At 42.0% G+C, this 15,430-nt stretch overlaps 1 protein-coding gene across 5 annotated transcripts; it reads left to right on the top strand.

Moving 5' to 3' along the window:
• The first annotated feature begins 7,497 nt into the window (after positions 1 to 7,497).
• Positions 7,498 to 15,378, top strand: LOC129840744 (centrosomal protein of 70 kDa-like). Of its 5 annotated transcripts, none has more exons than XM_055908895.1 (16): positions 7,498 to 7,636; positions 7,848 to 7,867; positions 8,320 to 8,419; positions 8,910 to 9,033; positions 11,669 to 11,849; positions 12,118 to 12,293; positions 12,430 to 12,489; positions 12,616 to 12,718; positions 12,864 to 13,030; positions 13,176 to 13,266; positions 13,373 to 13,543; positions 13,783 to 13,932; positions 14,153 to 14,321; positions 14,830 to 14,944; positions 15,044 to 15,123; positions 15,213 to 15,378. In XM_055908895.1, the coding sequence occupies exons 2-16, from the start codon at positions 7,859 to 7,861 to the stop codon at positions 15,272 to 15,274; spliced, it is 1,758 nt and encodes a 585-aa protein (XP_055764870.1). In that variant the 5' UTR covers positions 7,498 to 7,636; positions 7,848 to 7,858; the 3' UTR covers positions 15,275 to 15,378. The 5 variants fall into 5 exon arrangements, with proteins under 5 accessions (XP_055764870.1, XP_055764869.1, XP_055764867.1 ...); XM_055908894.1 differs by having other exon boundaries at positions 8,317 to 8,419; XM_055908892.1 differs by lacking the exon at positions 7,848 to 7,867.
• Positions 15,379 to 15,430: the final 52 nt, after the last annotated feature.

Raw genomic sequence — 15,430 nt, 5'->3', positions numbered from 1 at the left:
TATAGTTGTCTTTCTTTATTTCATACACTATTTGCTGCTGAGTTCACTGCATTAAGTAATGTCTAATTTTATACACAAAGCAATTATATTGACAATACAATATTTTAAGAAAAATGTGACAGAAATGTATGAAAAGTAAAAAGTGGCACTATGATGATTTTATAGAAAATAGCGTAATAGCAATGATGTTAACACAATGCTAGGCAGCTGCTCTGTTTGCATTAAAGTAACTGTCCAGTGAAAATCTAAATTTTAGAAGCTTATATTCTGTTTGCTCATACCCAAATAATGTTGTTGACTCGTCCTTTTCTTGTAGTTGTGAACAAATAATACATTAGAGAAAACCCACTCAGTTAAACCCCATCTCAAAAAATGCTTGATATTTGCTTGTAGAATGACATCCTCCTCCTTGGCCAGGACAGGTCTTTCTGTGATTTGTCCAGCAGCTTTTTCTTTTCCCCCCCCAAATTCTCTGGTGGGGAGAAGGAGTCTAAGGGAGACAGGCTCAGGAGGGCGCACAAGCAGCTGGTGTTAACAAACAGGACAAACACCTATATAACAACTATCAAGCCAGACACTTCTATTTCAAATGTTGTAGTTTGTAAGAGTTGGCCTGCTGGCTGTTTAGAAGCAGTAAGCTAGCATGCTAACATTAGCTATCGAGATTAATTTAGCTAGCTGGCTAGCCAACAAGAAAGCAAGCAAAAGTAGATCCTCCACACAACAACCATCTCACCGTCCCCTTCTATTTTAAATCCTGTGGTTTGTAACTAAAAGTTGGATGTCAAGAGGAAACCTAGTTTGCTGTGATTGACTGATATATGTAGCAGCAGTTAGCTAGCTAACTTTGCAGTAGCGCCTAGAAACCACAAACAAAAATACAGGAATAGTGACAAAGCAATGGACAGACAATGGACATTACACACTTGTAAAATAATCGGTCTGCATTAATTGCTGTTATAGTAAAATTCCCTAGGAGCTCCATCATGTTTCCAAATCTTGAACATCCATACTAGCTATTTGCTAGGCTGTGTGCAGCCCTGCCCCATGTGGAGTTGGTAGCTAATTTTTTATATCCAAGTGTATGCTCCCCCCCCCCAACCCCTCTGCTGTTTCCACTCAGGCCAAGCAGGGACACATAGAAAATCAGCTTTTTAACATCCTTAGTTATAATTTTTTGGAAGGACATCTATTTCATTCATATTTTAATTAAAGGTAGACTCAGCGATATGACATAGATGCAGAAAGTAAAGAGCATAGTGGGTCAATTTCTGCAACAACTACGAGCATTGAAGCGCGAGGCTCAATTTCTCTGCTGTTTTGGTCCTGTGGCTACCACGCTGTACAGTGTACCATCACAGATACCGTGTGAGAGCGAAGTGTTGCATCTCGCTCATCTCAATATCTCCAGTGCTGCTCGTGGCAACGTCATTTCACTGAGTCTACCTTTAATTTTAGGTAAATATTTCATATAAATCTGGAACGCAGGACAGAGACTTTAAATGTTATCTGGACAATCCCGAACACTATCTCCACATGAGGTGGTGCAGGGATATTACTTTGTGTCATATCAGCCTCTTGCACCTGTGCTACATGAGAGTCAGATCATCTCTGCATGGATTACCTGTCCTTTCTGCCTCCACAGGGAGCAAAACAAACAGAAAATAGAGCGAGAGAGACCTTCTCAATAATCAGGCTGTTTCCATGCCAATTCCAATTGTTGACACCTTTCTAAATTTTTGGACCAAATACCAAAAAAAAAAAATGGTTTAATGGCAAATATGTTTTTTTGCCCATTACAGGTAATAAATTCATGAAAATTGACAAATGAAAGAATGATGCTGGAAAGTGGCTGTGTGTCAAGGGGAAGTGGGATTAGTGGAGAGAGCTCCTCATGCTTTCCCCACTTTCATGTTTTACCTCCAAATTATGTTTCAGGAAGTTAAGTCTCTAAAAGGTGAAAATAAAACGGTTCTCCCTCCATGACCTTGACAGATGTGGCTGCTGGGAGATTTGTTGTAGCCCTCTCCTGTCTATTTCAGTTCATAGTATTGTAGAGACAATTCTCCAAAGTCCAAAATGATACATCAAGTTATATTATTGTAAAAGACAATGCTCTTAAGTTAACAAATGTAAATATACAGTATTATTTGGTAGTAGAATACAGTCAAAATGGAAATGACTTTCTTGGCTTTCCAATAATATTGTGTCTATTAAATTGCATGACATTTATAATACAACATGGACATAAACTTACGTTCGTATAGCTTCAATATATTTTTGTTATACCTTGTGTACACTTTTGTAACATCCTCCCCCCCTTTTTATTTCCCACCTCCTGACTTGGATACAGTAGTGGTCCATCCTTTTGGACATATTTTCATTTGGCACAGCTCATTTGCCCTGACAATGACAATCAACCTCCATTACCCACCTAATGGAGCGGTGGACCCAACGTACATCCAGCACTAGTCCTTAACAGATGGTAAGGAAACAGACAGAACTCTACATCAGCAGTGTTTATCCTCCCCTCCTAGCCCCAGCCCTCCATGCACTGCAAATTAAGACTAAACTTGAGTTCCTAACAACATTCAGTTCCTATAGTAACATTCCTAAAAGCAGAAGGACATCCTCACCAGCTGTATACCACCCACCCTATAACCATGCTGCTGTGTTGGCCTAATGTTCATTTTGGGAGCATCTCATTCTCAACCCCAAATAGTGGTGATACAATGCTGACTTCTATACAGTACATTGGTCCAATTGGTCAGCAAAAGAGAAAGCTACAACAGAATGAACCAGTGTGCCATGCAAATAGCCTTAGAATAGATATCAGACGGCACATTACACGTTGCTTAGTTGTTTATTTCATAGAATAAGTCTCCGGAGACTTGAAGAACCGCAGAACAGAAGCAAATGCCAGGCTTTCTGCTGAGGCTGCAGAAGGAAACACATTTCTGCCATCAGGCCACGTGAAACAGATGCTACAGAACGGTTTCATTTAAAATACAAGGACAGCATTAAAAGCTCTTTACATGAATTCATTTGCACACACTGAAGATAGGCGACTTGCGTTAGAAACAATAAACTACAATAAAAAACCTGCAACATTTTTTAAAAGATTATACAATCCCCAAATACGTTTTTTTTTTTTTTTTTTACAAAGAAGGATGCCAAATTCTACGTTGCAGAGCTGACCTTGGCATGAGGTGATGTGAATGTCAGCTCTTGGCATTTGCAATCAGGAGGCAATTGTTTGGCGACATTACGTGGCATTTAACCAAATTTCAGATAACAACATGAGGTTAATTAACTAGTTCTTTGCCAGATATCTTACACTTTTAGAAGTGTAAAAGTAAATATTTAATGAGACATTGTTTTCCTCGAAATTGGAAGACATTTATTTATATGGGCCAATGTCTTCTTATATGGCTGTTGGTAATGGTGGCTATCCAATATCCAGTATCCACTTCGCTCACAGGGATCATTCTATAGGGACCACCCATCTACCATGAATCATTCATCTAAGGATGTGTTTACACAGGCAGCCCAATTCGGATCTAATTCAGATTTGTTTTGACTAATTTGTCTTTTGATCAATCAGATCAGCTCGGTTCTATTCCAGCAATATCAGAATTGGGCTGCCTGTGTAAACACAGCCTTATGTCAACAGGAGTCACACTAGTTCAAGGCTTAAATTTCCATTCAAATGTTCTGCTTGGTGGACTTGATGTACAGTATGTGGGGACAGTGAGTAGCCATGGAGGCTCTTCAGACAGTTCTATTCCAACATGGTATAGGGAAGCAATGACCTTTCCTTATTTTAATTTTATTTGTACCTTTATTTAACTAGGCAAGTCAGTTAAGAACAAATTCTTATTTTCAACGACAGCCTAGGAACAGTGGGTTAACTGCCTTGTTCAGGGGCAGAACAACAGATTTTTTATTTTAATTTTTACCTTGGGGATTCGATCTTGCAACCTTTCGGTTACTAGTCCAATGCTCTAACCACTAGGCTGAATAGGTATACACTCCAGTCTACCTTCCCTTCCACAGGGAGGCAGGTGATGCCTAGAATGAATAAGGCCTACAGAAATGGTCTAGCTGAATTTGAAAGCCTGACAGCTTTCACATGTACTCTAGGGATAACATATGGGATTTCTTAGATGGTTCAGCTATATCCAATAGTCTCAAGTGGTTGTTTACTGTATCTGACCACTGTTTTTTTCATCACCACATTGGCCAATAAGGGAGACAGCAGGTAATGTACAATATTCACATTTTTCTGCCTGGTCAAAAGCCTGAAAAGAAGCAGACAGAGTAATTAAAAAACAGACCCTCTATTTATTCCCGAGTATACTGTATGGGTGATAGTGTGGCGGCTAAGATTTGCATTTTGACCTTCTTGAGACAATTACAGGTTTGCCCTTTCTCCAGTGTGGCTGTCCAGTGACAGGAGAAAGACATCAAATGCCACCAGCTTGCACCAGCTCGTGTGTAAGAGGTTGACAGATATCCTTTTAGTCTCTTTCTTACTGACAATATTATCTTAGGGCAGAGTGATTTTCAAATGTCCATACTGTGTTTTAGTCTATGAAATGAAGGGTAAAATGCATACCTAGAAGTCAGTGGAGGCTGCTGAGGGGAGGACGGCTCATAATAATGGCTGGAAAGGAGCGAATGGAATGGCAAAAATATAAACAAAAATATAAATGTAAGTGTTGGTACCAGGTTTCATGAGCTGAAATAAAAGATCCCAGAAATGTTCCATTCGCACAAAAGCTTATTTCTCTCAGATTGTGTGCACAAATTCGTTTGCATCCCTGTTAGTGAGCATTTCTCCTTTGCCAAGATAATCCATTCAACTGACAGGTGTGACATATCAAGAAGCTGATTAAACAGCATGATCATTACACAAGTGCACCTTGCAGTACGTCCAACCGACCTCACAACCACAGACCACGTGTATGGCGTTGTGTGAGTGAGTGGTTTGCTGATGTCAATGTTGTGAACAGAGTGCCCCATGGCTGTGGTGGGGTTATGGTATGGGCAGGCATAAACTACGGACAACGAACACAATTGCATTTTATTGATGGCAATTTGAAGGCAGAGATAGCATGACAAGATCCTGAGGCCCATTGTCTTGCCGTTCACCTGTCGCCATCACCTCATGTTTCAGCATGATAATACACTGCCTCATTTCTCAAGGATCTGTACACAATTCCTGACAGCTGAAAATGTCACAGTTCTTTCACGGCCTGCATACTCACCAGATATGTCATCGATTGAGCATGTTTGGGATGCTCTGGATCGACGTGTACGACAGTGTGTTCCAGTTCCCTCCAATATCCACCAATTCGCACAGCCATTGAAGAGGAGTGGGACAACATTCTATAGGCCACAGTCAACAGCCTGATCAACTCTATGCGAAGGAGATGTGTCATGCTGCATGAGGAAAATAGTGGTCACACCAGATACTGACTGGTTTTCTTATCCACACCCCTACCTTTTTTAAAGGTATCTGTGATCAACAGATGCATATCTGTATTACCACTCATGTGAAATCCATAGATTAGGGCCTAATGAATTTATTTCAATTGACTGATTTCCTTATATGAGCTGTAACTCAGAAAAATCTTTGAAATTGTTGCATGTTGTGTTTATATTGTTGTTCCGTAAATTTGATACCATTCCAATAATACCGCTCCAGCCATTACCACAAACCCTTCCTGCACAATTAAGGTGCCACCAACCTCCTGTGCAGACGTTCATGATACACCGGTGTCATTTTGAGATTAGGTTATTTTGAGATTTATAGCAGATAGCTATATTCAACTGAAGCAAGTTTGACATATTATGAAACATAATTCCCAAAGTAAACTCAGCAAAAAAAGAAACGTCCCTCTTTCAGGACCCAGTCTTTCAAAGATAATTCGTAAAAATCCAAATAGATCTTCATTGTAAAGGGTTTAAATACTGTTTCCCATGCTTGTTCAATGAACCATAAACAATGAATGAACATGCACCTGTGGAACGGTCGTTAAGACACTAACAGCTTACAGACGGTAGGCAATTAAGGTCACAGTTATGAAAACTTGGAATACTAAAGAGGCCTTTCTACTGACTCTGAATAACACCAAAAGAAAGATGCCCAGGGTCCCTGCTCATCTGCGTAAACGTGCCTTAGGCATGCTGCAAGGAGGCATGATGACTGTAGATGTGGACAGGGCAATAAATTGCAATGTCCGCACTGTGAGATGCCTAAGACAGGGAGACAGGGCAGACAGCTGATCATCCTCGCAGTGGCAGACCACGTGTAATAACACCTGCACAGGATCAGTACATCTGAACATCACACCTGCGAGACAGGTACAGGATGGCAACAACAACTGCCAAAGTTACACCAGGAAGGCACAATCCCTCCATCAGTGCTCAGACTGTCCGCAATAGGCTGAGAGAGGCTGGACTGAGGGCCTGTGGGCCTGTTGTAAGGCAGGTCCTCACCAGACATTACAGGCAACAACGTCGCCTATGAGCACAAACCCACCGTCTCTGGACCAGACAGGATTGACAAAAAGTGCTCTTCACTGACGAGTCGCGGTTTTGTCTCACCAGGGGTGATGGTCGGATTTGTGTTTATTGTTGAAGGAATGAGCGTTACACCGAGACCTGTACTCTGGAGCGGGATCAATTTGGAGGGGGAGGGTCCGTCATGGTCTGGGGCGGTGTGTCACAGTATCATCGGACTGAGCTTGTTGTCATTGCAGGCAATCTCAATGCTGTGCGTTACAGGGAAGACATCCTCCTCCCTCATATGGTACCCATCTTACTGGCTCATCCTGACAGGACCCTCCAGCATGACAATGCCACCAGCCATACTGCTCATTCTGTGCGTGATTTTGTGCAAGACAGGAATGTCAGTGTTCTGCCATTGCCAGCGAAGAGCCCAAATCTCAATCCCATTGAGCATGTCTGGGACCTGTTGGATCGGAGGGTGAGGGCTAGGGCCATTCCCCCCAGAAATGTCCGGGAACTTGCAGGTGCCTTGGTGGAAGAGTGGGGTAACATCTCACAGCAAGAACAGGCAAATCTGGTGCAGTCCATGAGGAGATGTACTGCAGTTCTCAATGCAGCTGGTGGCCACACCAGATACTGACGTTACTTTTGATTTTGATCCCCCCTTTGTTCAGGGACACATTATTCAATTTCTGTTAGTCACATGTCTGTGGAACTTGTTCAGTTTATTTCTCAGTTGTTGAATCTTGTTATGTTCATATAAATATTTACACATTTTTTGAAAATAAACGCAGTTGACAGTGAGAGGACGTTTATTTTTTTGCTGAGTTTATTATGTTATATTCGACATCAGTAATTACCTGCGCAGCGTGACTGCAATTAAACGATATGGAACATATTTTTAAGGTTGCTTTGTTACGTTAGTGGAACGCAGAAACCAAACTCGCCCATGTCTGAGAAAATCTAGATTCACCAATCAAAATCCTACATGAACTATCCCCTACATTTTGCTTTGTCTTATTGGTTGAAACGGACCACAATCGTTCCTATTTTACTTCCGCGCTGTTTGTTTGAAATTTGTAAACTGACATTTCTGGAGAAACCAATCATCACATACATGGTGAATATGTTAAGTCCAAACGTTATTGTAGGAAAGGAGTATTCAGAATGTTTTATGAATTATATATTTTGTTTTGTGAAACATGCAATACATGGCTAACTAGCTAGCAACGTAGATTGCTAGCTAACAGTAGATAGCTAGCCTAAGTTATGTGTTCAACGTCCCCGCTATCTCAGCTAGCTAGTACACTAACCTATTTTCACCCCTGCAGGTGGAGAAGAGATGGAACAGGTATTATACCTATGTTTGTGTGTTGTCATGGTGGTCTCAAAGGGGGACCAAGTAATTTGATAACCCCATATAACGTTAGGTGTTGACTGGGGGAGGGTACACACTGTCACACACCGACAGCCTCCTGTCAAATAGAAGATGGAACAAGAGGAACGCTTAGAATGTATTTATCTCATCAGGAACAGACATGGTGGTGTGTATAGCCTAAAGTGTATAACATACTGAGGAGAGTCAGCGTTAGCCAGAGAGGAGATGGATAGGAAGAACACAAAAGCTATGTTTCATTCAAGAGACAAGACATATGTGTTTCTGTGGACCTACAGCCAGTTTCAGGTAGAGCAGAGCTCATATTATGCGTTGTATGCATAAAAAAAAAATCCTACATCCTTTGTGTGTTGTATTGTAATGGACCGTGTGATGTGGTGGTTTTGCTGTGTGTTTGGACCTAGCAGCAGGAGCAGACAGAGTGGGATGCTGTGAACAGACTCCTCCAGCACCATGGGTTCAAGCCGGTTCACTTTGCTGATCCCATCGAGAATAAGAACCTTGCAGGTAATGGTTTAGTATGTTTTTGTATTATCTTCTTGTTGTAACATTCTGAACTGTCATATCTTAGCTAAATGTCTTAACTCACTTCTTGGATCATGTTGAACAAGTCTACAAGGAGGAGTGTTAATGCTTTTACCGCTCAACATGCTACTGTCTGTCTTGTGTTTCTGTGTGTGCAAATTATTTAATAATTATTGGCTCTGGGTGTGCATTGTCTCGTCTAAGTTAATACTCAAACTCCCCCCTCTGTGTGATGAGCCTTTTCCCAATGAGAAACCATTTGGCGCACGCATTGCTCATGTTCTGCTTATTGGCTCTGCTATTTCCGGTAGGCTGCCAGACAGGGTCTGAATGTTTATGGCTAGTTTTCTCAATGTTATTTAGTGAGGCACTGGTCATGGTACCCAAACAATATAGGTCTTTAAGTTAAAAGAACTAGAAGGAAAATGGACAATAAGATATTCTACTTTAATGTGTGTCATCTTGCTCATAGACTTGGTTCTTCTGGAGAAGAAGTCGGCCTGTGACATCAGGACTATGCTGCGGACGATGCTTACAGACTCGGAGAGGAGACAGACCTTGATTCAGGAGCTCATCCAGTCCAACAACCAACTTAAGTAAATAGTTATATACAGTTGAAGTCGGAAGTTTACATACACCTTAGCCAAATACATTTAAACTCAGTTTTTTCACAATTCCTGACATTTAATCCTAGTAAAAATTCCCTGTCTTAGGTCAGTTAGGATCACCACTTTATTTTAAGAATGTGAAATGTTAGAATAATAGTAGAGAGAATAATTTATTCCAGCTTTTATTTCTTTCCTCACATTCCCAATGGGTCAGAAGTTTACATACACTCAATTAGTATTTGGTAGCATTGCTTTTGAATTAGTAACTTGGATCAAACGTTTCGGGTAGCCTTCCACAAGCATCCCACAATAAGTTGGGTGAATTTTTGCCCATTCCTCCTGACAGAGCTGGTGTAACTGAGTCAGGTTTGTAGGCCTCCTTGCTCGCACACGCTTTTTCAGTTCTGCCCACAAATTTTCTATAGGATTGAGGTCAGGGCTTTGTGTTGTCCTTAAGCCATTTTGCCACAACTTTGGAAATATGCTTGGGGTCATTGTCCATTTGGAAGACCAATTTGCGACCAAGCTTTAACTTCCTGACTGATGTCTTGAGATGTTGCTTCAATATATCCACATAATTTTCCTACCTCATGATGCCATCTATTTTGTGAAGTGCGCCAGTCCCTCCTGCAGCAAAGCACCCCCAAAACATGATGCTGCCACCCCCGTGCTTCACGGTTGGGATGGTGTTCTTCGGCTTGCAAGCATCCCCCTTTTTCCTCCAAACATAACGATGGTCATTATGGCCAAACAGTTCTATTTTTGTTTCATCAGAGCAGAGGACATTTCTACAAAAAGTACGATCTTTGTCCCCATGTGCAGTTGCAACCTGTAGTCTGGCTTTTTTATGGCGGTTTTGGAGCAGTGGCTTCTTCCTGGCTGAGCAGCCTTTCAGGTTATGTCGATATAGGACTCGTTTTACTGTGGATATAGATACTTTTGTACCTGTTTCCTCCAGCATCTTCACAAGGCCCTTTGCTGCTGTTCTGTGATTGATTTGCACTTTTCACACCAAAGTACGTTCATCTCTAGGAGACAGAACACGTCTCCTTCCTGAGCATTATGATGTCTGCGTGGTCCCATGGTGTTTATATGTGCGTACTATTGTTTGTACAGATGAACGTGGTACCTTCAGACGTTTGGAAATTGCTCCCAAGGATGAACCAGGCTTGTGGAGGTCTACAATTTTTTTCTGAGGTCTTGGCTGATTTCTTTTGATTTTCCCAAACTTCTGACCCACTGGAATTGTGATACAGTGAATTATAAGTGAAATTATCTGTCTGTAAACAATTGTTGGAAATATGACTTGTGTCATGCACAAAGTAGATGTCCTAACCAACTTGCCAAAACTATAGGTTGTTAACAAGAAATTTGTGGAGTGGTTGAAAAAATAGTTTTAATGACACCATCCTAAGTGTATGTAAACTTCCGACTTCAACCGTAGTTATGGAATTCATATTAAATAATTCTATTTTTGATCATTTGAGACACTCATGGACATGCAGAACATTGCTTTTCCAGTATGTAGGAAATCTTACTTCTTGAAGCCTAATATTTTTGAACCCCCAATTATTTGATCCTGTTTCTCACCTCTTTAAACATTCCTCCATCACCTTATATGATTATTAGAATAATCTCCATGTCAGAAATGTTTTTGGCAGGTCTGTGGTTCATCCATCTACCTAATAATGTAGATCCATGATAATTTTTCAGCCAGCTGTTGTCACACACTAGTCTTGGTGGACATGAGTAGTAAGCCTAATACAGTGAGACAGAGAGGGGTAAGATGGGTAACATGGGGCCGGCTTCCACCAGCTGCTCAGCCAGCAAGTGTTAACCATTGGGGCGTGACAGAGGGAGATCACCTAGCCTGAACATCAATCTATCACCATGTTAAGCCTGTATGTCAGAGACCCTCTATTTAGCCTGGAATTTAATCTGATATGGTATTTTTTCCCAAAACATCAGTTCGGATTCCAGGCTACCTCACTTTAGCTTCTCTCCTGGAAAGATAATTGATGGTTTTTGACTGTTTTTCTAGGACAGGTTATTGATATATCTGACGAATCAATATATGATTGAAAGTTGGATTTTATATTTCATATTGCCCAGGTGATCACTTGAATAATTATGTATATCCTCTTAACCATAATTTCCTGTGAAAGATCTTCTGTTTGATATGTACTTACCCCAATTAGTTCAATATGGCCCTCTTCGATTTATATTATCCAATTAAACAGGAGCGCGGCAGGTAGTTAGTGGTTAAGCGCGTTGGGCCAGTAACCGAAAAGTCGCTGGTTCAAATCCGGAGCTAACTAGGTGAAAAATCTGTCTGTGCCCTTGAGCAAGGCACTTCACCCTAATTGGTCCTGTAAGTCGCTCTGGATAAGAGCGTCTGCTAAATGACTAATGTAAATGTAGGATTACATAGAATTGAATGATCTTATTGTATATTCAAATGGACTATTATCTAGCATTTAGTAAGGGTTAATTGTGTGTCCCAAAGGAATAGTAGCAATGCTTCAGTGTGACATTTCTGTCTTTGTGTTGCTTTACAATTATTTGTATCATAATCCATTAGACCTGCCAGCTTTAAGTAAAGTGTTACCGATGTTTGTTCCAGAGAGGAGGCTCAGCTGCACGTTAGCCGCGCTGCCCGTCAGTCCCAGAGGGTGTCCGAGTTGGAGGGAGTTCTGGACGGGGTGAAGAGCAAGCTGCAGGACCTGGAAGACAGTTACATTGGCAAGGCCGCGCAGCAGCACAGCAAAGTGCACCAACTTCAGCACGACAAGAGAGATGCACAGGTAGGTGGTGCCCTGGAAATAGCAAGGGCTGGTTTACCGGCAGACAGATTAAGTCTCGTCCTGGACTAAAAAGCGCTTTCAATGAAGATTCTCTATTCACCATGCTTTTTAGTCCAGGTCGAGGCTTAATCTGTGTCTGGGGAACTGGCCACAAGAGTTGGGCACTAATGTTTTTTTCCCCCAACAGCACATGGTATCCCCTGATTATACTGTAACTTTCTTGTTTGTCTTTTCTTGTTGTTTTGTTTGCCTGCTCTGCCGCTGGTAGAAACGCTGCCAGGGCCTGGAGCAGAAGCTGTCTGAGGAGAAAGATGTGGCTTCCCAGCTGCAGCGGAAGCTCTACTTCACCGTAACAGAGGAAGAGAAGCGGGTTGCTAGGCAGAACCAGGTGTTTCAGCAGATCGACAAGAGATCAGCTCGGCCCAACTCACCAGTGGACCAGCAGTAAGATAAACCGCTGCTGTCGTTAAGACCATAGATTAGGATTCATAATACAGCATTTTACCCTTGCTTTAACTAAATTGTTACAGATTTATGGCTAGGAGGGTATAGGATTTCAAATGCCTTTCTTTTCTATCAGGGTGTTGGATGTAATTGACATCTATGAGGCCCAAATGGAACAGCTCCGCGATGATATCAAGTAAATATTGTATAGACAATCTTATTTTCAATGTCTTGCTTCATTTTTATGACAACGCCCTTTCTCACTGTAAGACTAAAGAAAAGTAGACGGATGTCACTAACCAACCTTTACTTCTTCCCTCAGGTCCCTCAAAGGAGAGTCTGGGGGATCACAAACATCTGACCAATCGCAGAGCAGCATGAGAAGCACCACCGGGGTCTCCCCCAATCACAAAGCTCTCCTGAAGGTGACTTCCTGTACTTTTCTAACACGATGAACACCAGAACTCTTCATGGTTCTGGATGACTTGTCTTGAACAGTGTAACGACTGTCCCTCTTCCCCATAGTCCATGATCATAATCTTAGTTCCGAATCTTACTTCTCCCCAATAGTCTTATCAGGAACAGTTAAAGGACACCAAAGCACAGAGGGTGGAGCTTAGGAATGAAATTCAGCAGTTGAAGCAAGACTTGGAATCTAGGCCCACAGTGAAAGAGCTGAAGTCCTACAAAGAACAACTGAGACGCATGGACAAACTTATTCAACAGAATAACATGAGGTGGGAAAACATTACGCAACTGTCATTCTTCTTGGATACAATGAGCACCACAGCTTAACCTCCCAGTTAACCCCCTTCCTTACCTTAACCTAGAGCGCTGCCTGTCCTATTGGCAGTCATATCATCTCCTTTAACTCCACCACAGGTCTGCTCGGGAGTTTAAAGAAGAGGAGAGTGCTGCTCTGAGTAACCAGGAGGTGGCGAAGGCAAGGGCCTTGGCTGCCAGACACAAAAAGGTACTCCGTTTATCTCCCCTTGTCTAAAGCGGGAGCGAGTATCAACTCCCTTTACTTTGTTTTTGATTCAGACTTTGCTGGACTATTTGCCTTGCCTGACTTTCAGGTTCTGAATGACATCAGAGCGGTTTTGACTACTTCCGGGGCTCCACTCAGGCTCCATAGAGCGAGGCCTTCAACCAGCCATCCGCTGTCCAACAGGGCCTCGGAGATGGTCGAGTTTGACGAACTCCTCTCCACTCTGGAGATGTGGGCTGAACAACTGGCGTCACTGAAGGTGAGAGCTGACTGACTGTCAATAAAGCGCATCTAACATGTATGCAGCCAGGTCCAATGGTCCAGTGTCAACTTGCCCTGTCACTGAAAGCCAGAGAGTTTAGGAGCTCTTCATATCTTCAACATCTCAGTTTTCTGTGATATGTATGGCTAGAATAGGCTACTTTAACCACGTCTGTTTACCATTGTCTCTAGTCCAGAGACCCATGTCTTTACTTGTCTCTCTCTCTGTGTGCTTAGGACCTGCACTTTGCCCTGAGTAAGTTGATGCTGAGACTGTTACCATGGCAGCCAGCAGGCGCTAATAGTCTTATGGAAAGTGTTCGAGTGGAGGACCTTATGCTATTGGTGGACACTCTGCTAGAGGAGACCAACTCTGGGGAGGATAAGGTTGGTAGTCCTGGCTTACAGCAGTGGATGGAGTAACCATGGAAATTACATCTCAACTTTAGATAAGGCAAAACATTATACCTCGGATCATTTCTCATGTACAATGTTTGTGATACAGCGATATTCTCAGAATTCTCCAATTATTTTTCTTAATAAAATAAAAAGTTACGTTATGTGTATTGGTGAAAGCTGAACTCTTTATGTGAAACTAACTAACCAGGTGTTGAGGAGCCCCACTAAGAACACTCTCCAGTCCATGGTGTCCCACTTCCAGAAGCTGTTTGATATAACCTCCCTCAGCGGGGTGTATCCACGTATGAACGAGGTCTACACCAGGCTTGGGGAGATGACCAACGCTATGAGGAACCTGAGGGACATCCTGGCCCTGGGTAGGACTGTCTGTCTACAACTCATTTTAGCTATTCTACAGCACAATTAGGGAAAGGGGGATACCTAGTCAGTTGTACAACTGAATGCCTGAGTTACAGTTCATACAAGGAAATCGTTCAATTGAAATAAATTCATTAGGCCCTAATCTATGAATTTCACATGACTGGGAATATAGATATACATCTGTTGGTCACAGATACCTTAACTGCACATTGTACAGTGGTCTTTTAGTGTCCCCAGCACAAGGTGCACCTGTGTAATGATCATGCTGTTTGATCAGCTTCTTGATATGCCACACCTGCCAGGTGGATGGATTATCTTGGCAAAGGATAAATGCTCACTAACAGGGATGTAAACAAATGTGAGAAGCTTTTTGTGCGTATGGAACATTTCTGGGTTCTTATTTCAGCTCATGATACCAACACTTGACATGTTGCGTTTATATTTTTGTTCAGTGTACTTGGTCGAGGGATGTTATTCCTTTCCCACTTCAAAATTTAATTTCAGATGACAGAGCGCCCCCTAGTGAAGTGGTAAACCAGGTAGCCAGTCTAGTCAACTCCCCAGAGGCCACGGTTGGCCACGAGCTCCACGTCCTCCTGGGAACCAGTGATATTGACAGGTACCAGCAGCAATCCCCAGAATGTGTTTTATTCTGTGTAACGTTGTCTTAATGTTATAAAATTAGCCTACTGCCTGGGGTTGAATGTGCTCTTGTCAGTATTATTTTGAAGGTAAAGGAACATGAGGAGTTCTTCCCTGCATTCTACTTTTTGGTTCAGGAGCTGCTCCAGACTCTAGGTAAGGAGACGTTGCCATCCAATAATGCATTTGTTTGAAATCGCTTACTGATCATGTGGTTAGTAAGTCTATTTTGGTTGATCTTTCAGATGTTGACTGTCTGGATGACATCATGCCCGTTCTGAGGTCACTAAAGTCAAGAGCAGAGTAACACTGGTGCTTTGTAATTATGTAACAATGCCTTTGTTTTGTGTATTTGCTGGAGTGATTATGGAGTTCTACTTTTGATATGTAAATAAACCAGATTAATTAATACCTCTTCCAACAACTCTCTTAAATGTATTAGTACAGTGAAATAACGACATGT

Source organism: Salvelinus fontinalis, chromosome 41 (genome assembly GCF_029448725.1).
Source record: "Salvelinus fontinalis isolate EN_2023a chromosome 41, ASM2944872v1, whole genome shotgun sequence".
Lineage (NCBI taxonomy): Eukaryota > Metazoa > Chordata > Actinopteri > Salmoniformes > Salmonidae > Salvelinus > Salvelinus fontinalis.
This window is presented reverse-complemented; position numbering and strand designations above follow the sequence as displayed.